This window comes from Rattus rattus, chromosome 11 (assembly GCF_011064425.1).
Source record: "Rattus rattus isolate New Zealand chromosome 11, Rrattus_CSIRO_v1, whole genome shotgun sequence".
NCBI lineage: Eukaryota > Metazoa > Chordata > Mammalia > Rodentia > Muridae > Rattus > Rattus rattus.
This window is the reverse complement of record NC_046164.1, coordinates 77154466-77162816: the sequence shown is the minus strand read 5'-3', so window position 1 is coordinate 77162816 and position 8351 is coordinate 77154466. Positions and strand designations below refer to the sequence as shown.

The 8351-nt window shown below is 52.7% G+C and overlaps 1 protein-coding gene across 4 annotated transcripts in view; it reads left to right on the top strand.

Annotated features, from left to right (window-relative positions):
- Positions 1–1089: 1089 nt before the first annotated feature.
- The window catches only part of Zfyve28 (zinc finger FYVE-type containing 28), an 85262-nt gene continuing 78000 nt past the window's right edge, over positions 1090–8351 (top strand). For 3 of the 4 annotated variants that reach the window (XR_004389423.1, XR_004389422.1, XM_032915992.1), the window contains exon 1: positions 1288–1423. Coding sequence is in view for 2 of the 4 variants with exons in the window: in XM_032915992.1 (XP_032771883.1) it covers positions 1385–1423 (39 nt within the window). In the remaining 2 variants the exon portion in view is untranslated. Of the gene's footprint in view, positions 1424–8351 lie in introns of all 4 variants that reach the window. The other variant, XM_032915991.1, reaches the window with a different exon arrangement.

Genomic DNA, 8351 nt, shown 5'->3' with positions numbered 1-8351 from the left:
ATGATGTCCAGAAAAGGGGTTTGGTTATTTGGAAATGGAGTAACAGAAAGTTGTGAGCAGTCATGGAGGTTGCTAGGAACTGAACCTGGAGTCTTGTCAAGAGCACCCACCATTCTCAATCACAGCGCCATCTCCAGTCCCATGCCTAGCTTTTTTCTTTCTTTCTTTCTTTTTTTTTTCCTGTGAGTTCTGGTAGACAGTTCTGGGTAGACACTTTACTGACTGAGTCATCTTCCCAGCCTCAGAAGCAGTTTTTATGATGGGAGAGCATACACAGAGCAACAGTGGACATGTTGACTCTAAGGTGATCTGTTAGTTGTACAAATAGTGAGGGACAGGCAAACAGGTCTGAATCCAAGCTGGAGCGAAAAATGTTTGTGAAACCGCGTGGCTGCCTGGAACTACACAGAAATGGATGGAGAGCAGCTTACAAGGAGTAAGAAGTGAGCTACAAAGCTGAGCAGGTCCAGGGCTGAAAGGCTAAGATGCTGGAGCTGCTAGAGGGTGCACACACTGTATTATCTGGGTCACCTGTTGTTAAAAGTAGGAGGGGGAAGGGGGGATATAAATCGGAGGTGGTGGAAAGCGCATCCTACTTTTATTTTAGGACGTGGGAAGAAGAGCGCAAAGGAAGCCTGCTAAGGCCAGAAAATCAGCAAAGATTTGAGAACTGGAGAAAACGAGTTAGCGAGAAGTGAGGATGGGCTGCGCCTGGCTCCCTATGGCGGTCCCTCACCTTAACTTGCTCGCCTACCTGCGGGCCTCTTGGCCTCCTTAGGCCTCCACCTGCCCCCGCGTCGTCTCTCCAAGCACCGCGGGCGGGAGCGCTCACTGGCCAGCTCCCGCACCCGCAGATCGCCTAAGCATCGTTTAGGCGCCGTCACCTAGCAACGCCGTTCAGGCCCTGCCCGCGGTGGGCGCTGGGACCTGTAGTCCTGAGCCGCCCTCCCTTGGTGCGCGTCTCGGGTGGGGTGCGGCTTGGCGCTGGGCGGGGATTGGCGGCCTCACCCGGCTCGCCCCATCCACCACTTGCTGCGGGCCGGGGGCGTGCGGCGCCTCCGGCGCATGTGCGGTCGTGACCAGCGGAGGCGCCGAGTGCTCGCAAGCCGTGAAGCATCGCGCACCCTGTGCCCGCGCCTTTCCGCGCGCCCGCCCGCTCGCGGGTTTGGGTCGGCCGCGCGCCGCTCGCTGAGCATCCTTCCGGCCGCGCACCTGCCCCGCGCACCTGCAGCCAGCTGCTCGGCGCTCGGCGCAGCGCTCACGATCTGCTTGCTCAGGCAGGTCCCGGCCCTGCCTGCGTGTCCGCTCCGCGCCGCAGCCGGAGCCGGGCGCAGCGCTGCAGAGGGCGAGGGCCGCCCGGAGCGTGGCCCGGGCCGGCGCGGCGATGATGAACAGATTCCGAAAGTGGCTGTATAAACCCAAGGTGAGCGGCTCCAGCTACGGACCATGTCCCGGCGTCGCGCTTTCCCCCTTCCAGGTCCCTTACCCCGCAGGTCCCTCCTTGATTAGACAGACCTCGTTTCCCTGGCCCTGTATGAATCCCTCTCTCCTGTTCCTGCGATACCCTTTCCCTGCATTCCGCGACTTAGACAGACCATGAACCTGGCATGCATTGGCCGCTCTTTTCCAGTACCAGACAGGGCTCTTTCTTTCGGGCCTGGGTGTACTGACCTGTTTCTTCTCGTCTGGGTACTAGATGGGCACCAGCTCGCACCCAGCGGTCCCAGACTGCATGCTCAGAGCCCCTACTTCTCTTGGTTCCCTCTTGCCTCACCGCAGATGCTCCTTCATCTTTTCGCACCACAATTATTCTGGCCTAGGATAGTGGGTCTCCCACCTTCCCTTCGCACTTGTGAACCGACCTTCTCACTCCCCTTTCTCCAATCCCTAGGCTTTGGTCAGACCCTTTCTTCCCTTATCTTTGAGGTCCCTCGCGCCGCGATCCGGTCCTCTATCCCAAACCGGATTAATTGGATCTTGGTTCAGTTTGCATCCCTATCCTCGTCCGGTAGCCGCCTGCACCCTTTTGGATCTCCGACCAGTCCTCTGTCCAGTCTCCAGATGAGGCTCCTGGAGCCTGCAGCTTCTGCGGGCCGGAGGTGCGATTCACTAGCTAGTTCGGGTCCGGGCGGCGCGCCCTGAGCCTCGGCAGCCGCACCAGTCGCACTGCGGGCGCTGCGTCCCGCTGCCTGCCTGCCAGGGGCTGTCGGCTGGGAGCCGGACCCGGTGCGCTCTGCTCCGGGGTGGGCGACGCAATGCTAGGATCCAGCGAAGATCCAGGACGCATCTGCAGCGCCCAAAGCTGCCTGTTGGGGGTCGGCGGAGTCTGGGGGACGCCAACGCTGGAGGTCTTCAGAGGGTCACGACCTGGGTGGGGTCACTGCAAAGACTAAGGGCGGGAGCAGTGCAGCAGCTGCGTGCTGGTGTCTCCGAAGTCAGAGGCCTCCTTCTCATTGGCCCACCCAAGCCACTGACCCTTCTCCCTCCGTGACTAGCCACATTTCTTGGTTTAGGGTTTCTTCTGTCCCAGACTCTGTGAATGGTCTCTGGGGTGGAGCGAGCGTTCTGGAGAGACAGCTAGTGTTTGGAAGACTGGCATTCGATGCTTGGGGGACGTTCAGAGACCTGAAACTCTTATGGTTTTTTTGTCTGCCAAGGTCGGGAAGTTTTTCCTCGGGTTAGAGAGTGTTGGGGTGAAGGCTTACAAAGCATGGGGCCGCCCTTGATCAGCCTTGGACTGACCAGAAGGTATTCTGGATTCTTGTTCGTTGGTGCAGCAGCGCTTCGCGCTCCTGTCTTCCTGGTAGCCCGCAAATATGGTGAGGGTGGGAGGGGGCGACCCTTGCAATGGGTGTGGTTTGAGTCTTGCTTGCTTTTAGCCACGCCCTAGGCGTCTGGCCCTCTCTTTGCTGCAATCCCTTCAGTGTGCTCAGTCCTGCCTGCGGTTGATTAGTGGGTCTGCTAGCGGCTGCAGCCGCTCCTGCCCTGCTTATCTGTACAAGGAGTGGTTTTCCCCACTGAGTGAGTTTTTAGCGCAAGCAAAACCAAACCAAACAACAACAACAACAACACAAGTTTCAATGCTGAAAAAGTCGCTGCAGGGGTGGGATTTACTTTTTCAATAACAAATGTCAGGGGAGCCGGTGGCACTGTTAGCATGCCAAGCTACATCCCTGTCTCTCAGAACGCTTGTGGAGCGCTGGGGCCTCCAGGTGCCATTTCCAGCAGAGCCACAGTGGGAAAGGTGTGTTCTGTGACCCTCCTCACTGTTGGAAAGGAAGGAGCAGTGCCTATGTACCCGTTGGTTATCGCCCATACCTAATTCACAGTGGCCTTCCTTTGAAGTTGTGCTTTCTAGGTGCAGACCATGGCAAGTGGAGCGCTGAGTTAGTAACTCTGGGTGATTCAGCCCAAAGCCGTGTACTTTTTAGAAGGGAAGAGATAGGTTAGATTGCCCCCCCCCCCACAGCTGTTCTGTTCCTCATTGTCATTTCTCTGTCTGATACTGTCCTTGACCTCTGGACTTGAGCCACATCTCTGTCTGAGATCTTGCTCTGGCTATGACTTTCCCCCGGGAGCTGGTGCCCTGAGGCCAGTCTAATCGGGAGGCATCCCTTGTTTGAGATCTGTCCTTGAACGTCAGGGTCTTGATTGTTTGAAGCATTTGGGCTGTGTTATGTCTTCCCAGTAGTTTTTTTTCAAACCAAAGTTTAGATTTTTTTTTTTTTTGCCGCCGATTATGAACGAACGATTATGTTTCTCCTTCCTACTGATTTGAACACGTTTTGACACAAGTGAGTTGAGAGTCGGTCCTGAGATGATTCTGGGCCTGGCAGAGTTAAATGTTAGCAGTGCGGGATGTCTGGGGGAGACTGCTTCAGACATGATCCCCTTTCACTTCCTATTTAGATACACTGTTTAAACAACATTTAAACGTAACTACTGCTTTGGTTTAAAACTGAACACATACAGACCGTGTTCATAACTTGTGGTAGAAATATTTTGAAAAATGTTGTTATTCCTACAGTTCACCAAAAGCAAGGCTTAGATTATTTCCTTAGTGACAAAAGCTTTGGTTTCCAAAGCACTAAAATCTATTTGAGTTGGAGGGAAAACATACCCAGTGACTAATATAATAATGTTAAAATGATGTCTCAAAGCGTTATATCTTCATTGATTTTCTCAAAGTCAGCCTTTGAACAGCTTTCTTTTTCCTTGCTGAAGCACTCTCAGACTCCTGTGACTCTGGGTTTGGGTGTGAGAAAAAGGCTGTGGCTAAGGCTCAGAGGCTGAGCTGTCCATGTTGCTTAGAGAGTGCAGGTAAAGTCTTCCTCAGAAAGAATGTATGCTTCAGAAAGGTGAGGCAGTTGGTGACCGTCTCTGAAACAAAGGTCCAAGCTTGACTTTTGCTTGGCTGTAGCTTTCTCTGACTGACTGGGGTGATATTGCCGTTTACCAAGAGGGAGGAAGTTGTCCTAAGAGGATAAGGGCTCTAGGCTGAGACCCTGCCTGTGCTGGAATTCTTGGCTGTCATGGGCGAGCCTATTGTTGTACATGGAGAAACTGATTGGCAGGCAGTGCTGCTTGTCAGGGGTATGGGAGCGGTGGGCGTGGTATCTAGTTTCCGCACTTAGGCATGCACCCCACAAAGAGCCTTCTTGTCTCAGCTCCAAACCACTGCCAGGGGAGTGGCTATTGCCCCGCAGGCCGCTCCTTTCCAGTGGAGTTTCCTTGCAGTCCTTCACTGCCACTTCATGATGTGGAGAAGCTGTTTGCAAACACTTAGGGTCAGATTACAGATGAGATGACCCTCACCAAGGGAAGCCAGTGAGACTTGCTGGGTGTGTTTTCTATTAACAATAGTTTTTTTTTTTTTTTTGGTTCTTTTTTTCGGAGCTGGGGACCAAACCCAGGACCTTGCACTTCCTAGGCAAGCGCTCTACCACTGAGCTAAATCCCCAACCCCTTTAACAATAGTTTTTTTAAAAAAATATTTATTTATTTATTTAGTGTGCAGGGGTCTGTGCTTGCCACCGTTCATACATGGAAGTCGAAGGACAACTTTCTCCATGTGACATATGTAGATAGAATTCAGGTCTTCAGGCTTAGTGGCAAGCACCTTTCACATTGAGCCATCTTGCCAGCCCTTTTAATTAATTAATATGTATATATTATATGTGTGTATATATGTATGTGTGTACGTGTGTGTGTGTATGTGTGTGTGGGTGTGTACGTGTGTTGTGTGAGCATGTGTGTCTGTGTGTCTGTGTGGTGTGTGTATGTGAATGTGTGTGAATGTGTGTGAGTGTGAGATGTGTGTGTCTGTGTGGTGTGTCTGTGTGTGAGTGTGTGTGAGTGTGTGTGTGTGTCTGTGTATATGAGTGTGTGAGTGTGTAGGAGTGTGTGTGTATGTGAATGTGTGTGGTGTGTGTGTGGTATGTGTGTGTGTATGTGTGAGTGTGAGAGTGTGTGTGTGTCTGTATGGTGTGTCTGTGTATATGAGTGTGTGTGTGTATATGTGTGTGTATGTGTGTGTGGTGTGTGTGGTATGTGTGTGTGTGTGTGTGTGTGTGTGTGTGTGTGTGTGTATGTGTGTGTGTATGTGTGTGAGTGTGTGTGGTGTGTGTGTGTGTGTGTGTGTATGAGTGTGTGGGTGTGTGGGGTGTGTGTGTGTATGTGAAGGTGTGTGGTGTGTGTGTGGTATGTGTGTATGTGTGTGAGTGTGAGAGTGTGTGTGTGTCTGTATGGTGTGTCTGTGTATATGAGTGTGTGTGTATGTGTGTGTATGTGTGGTGTGTGTGGTATGTGTGTGTGTGTGTGTGTGAGTGTGAGAGTGTGTGTGTGTGTGGTGTGTGTGTGTATATGAGTGTGTGTGTGTGCGATGTGTATAGTATGTGTGTGTATGTGTAAATGTGTGTGTGCTTTATCTGTGATGTTGTGTGCGTGAGTGTGTGTGTGTGTATGTGTGTGTGGGTGTGTGTGTTTGGGCCAAACATTGACCTTGAGCATCTTCTTTGTTGCTTTCTGCTCTGAATTTTGAGATAGGGAGTCTCAGTGAGCCTGGACTTGATGTTTTGACTAGACTTCCTGTCCACAGAACCCTGAGGACCGTCTTGGCCCCCTTCTCCCAGCAGAATAGCTGGAGGTGTTCAGTTCTATACCTGGCTTTTATGTGGTGCTGGGAAACCAAACTCAGGACTTGATGGTTGCACAACAAACTCTTTCCCTCCTGCCATATTCCATAGCCTTAGTTGACCAGGGTCCAGATCCACAGTCAGGGGCCTTTCAAGTTCTCACACAAATGCCAGCCCACCCTACCACAGACCATCCTGTTGGCTGCCTGTCATTGACCAGCTTCCTCCCCACATGTCCCCCTCCTACCCCATGTTTCTTGACTAATGACCAACCTGTGTGGTACCTGGAAGGTGGTAGGTGGGGGCAAGTCTGGGGTTGGGGCAGGAGGATAGTGGTTCCCAGCACCTGCCTTCATCTCCCACCCATTCCAGAGCCTTTCTTCAAACTCAGCTCAGGGCAGGGCAGGGCAGGGAGTGTAAAGTGGCTTTTTAGGTCTCCTCCATGCAGGGCTCTCAGCAGGAAGCTGGTCTCACTCCCCAGGCTTTCCTGTGGTTTCTGTAGTGGGGAGTGTGGGGTCTCACAGCTCCTGTTGTGACTCTGCAGGGTGAGGGAGAGGCCGCACAGGACCAGTATTGGTTTCTGAGGGACTCTGTCGGTGCCCAGGCTCCATTCCCATCAGAGCAGCAGACTTACTGGAAATGTGGGACATGATTTCTGTTAAATGGGCAAGTCATGGCTGGAAGTCCTAAGCTCCACTTAATTGATATTTGGAGTTGGCATCCGGGAAGGTCACTTGGGGGAAGGGAGCCAGGGGTGTGCACTGTGAGGCAGTGGTTACCCTCATTCAGCCTTAAGAAGAGAGCTGATGTTTGAGGTGACTTAGCGCCTGCACTGAGAGCCACTGGGATAGCAGTACAGAATAGACACTGAGAGCCCCCAGTGCAGCATACTTCTGTCTGGTGGGGACTCACAGCGACGCAGAGCAGGCGCCTTCTGTGCCCCGCAGAGGTGACAGTGAGCCAACCCCAGCTCAAAGAGAAAGAAATGATTGGAATTCTGGGAATTATAAGATTTTCTTTCTTTTATTTTAAATTGTCCTGAGTCTTTGTCCTGGCCATGGCTTCTGTGACTATAGCACTGGGTCCAGAGACAAGGCAGCAGGTGCTTCCCCACTAGGACCTGAGTGAGGATCCTTTTTTTTTTTTTTTGGTTCTTTTTTTTCGGAGCTGGGGACCGAACCCAGGGCCTTGCGCTTCCTAGGCAAGCGCTCTACCACTGAGCCAAATCCCCAACTCCCTGAGTGAGGATCCTTTACCCATCTCTTTCACCTCTCTCTGTGCCTTGGTTCCCCTAGGCGTTAGGTGGAGGTGATGGGACCTGCCAGGCACAGCGTTGGGAGTAAAGGCCCCAATGGCTGCCAATAGGAACAGAATTCATGGTCAGGGTAAGAGGGCGTGGCCTCACTGCAGGAGCCCCAGAGGCTGTGAGAGAGACCCTTCAGCTGCTTCTCTCAGGTCCATGTGAGGCTGTGTGTCCACAGTTGCACACCGCCCTGCCCTTCCATTCTTAGCGCTGAGAGCAGACCCTGGAACCGGCAGGTTCAGACAGGGATCCTGAAGGCCTTAGCCATGGAGACCTGTAGCACATGAGACCCACAAGGCACATCCTTTCCCCATGGGTGAGGATGCGGGCTGCCAAGTTTTGTCCTAAGCAGGCACCACCTTCCTGTTATTGGGATGACTATGGCTGAAAGGCAGCCACCAAGACAGCCACGGGCCATCCTGTCAAGCTGGGTCCCAAGTCTCTCAGGTCATCCTTTGATGGCTGTGTCCCTTGCTTGGTGGCTGGAGGCTCAGGGTCTGGGAGGACCGCAGAGCCACAGGGTGGCAGGTCTTAAGGGGTAAGGAGTCTGGTGTTAGTGAGAGCTTAGCTTCTTTCCATTTCTCCAATCTGGTTGGCCATGCTGAGCCACATGGTAGGTGGCAGAGGCAGACTTCTGTTGACTAAACACAGAGGTTTGGTGTTGTTTTAGCAGTTAGACGATCCCCGTGGACTTCGTTTTTACAAATGGTGTCTTGGAAAGGACAAGGGAGCTTGACACAGGCTCACAGCCATGCTGAGGCAGAGCTGAGGCCTGTCAAACCTCAGAGCTGAAACCCTCGCTGTCCTTCCCATGTCAGCCAAGTCCCATTTTCTGCAGGAAGGAAGTGCGGCTGTTGTCAGCTTTTAAATGGATCCCATTTGGGGAGACAATTACTTCTGTGCTTTCCACAGTT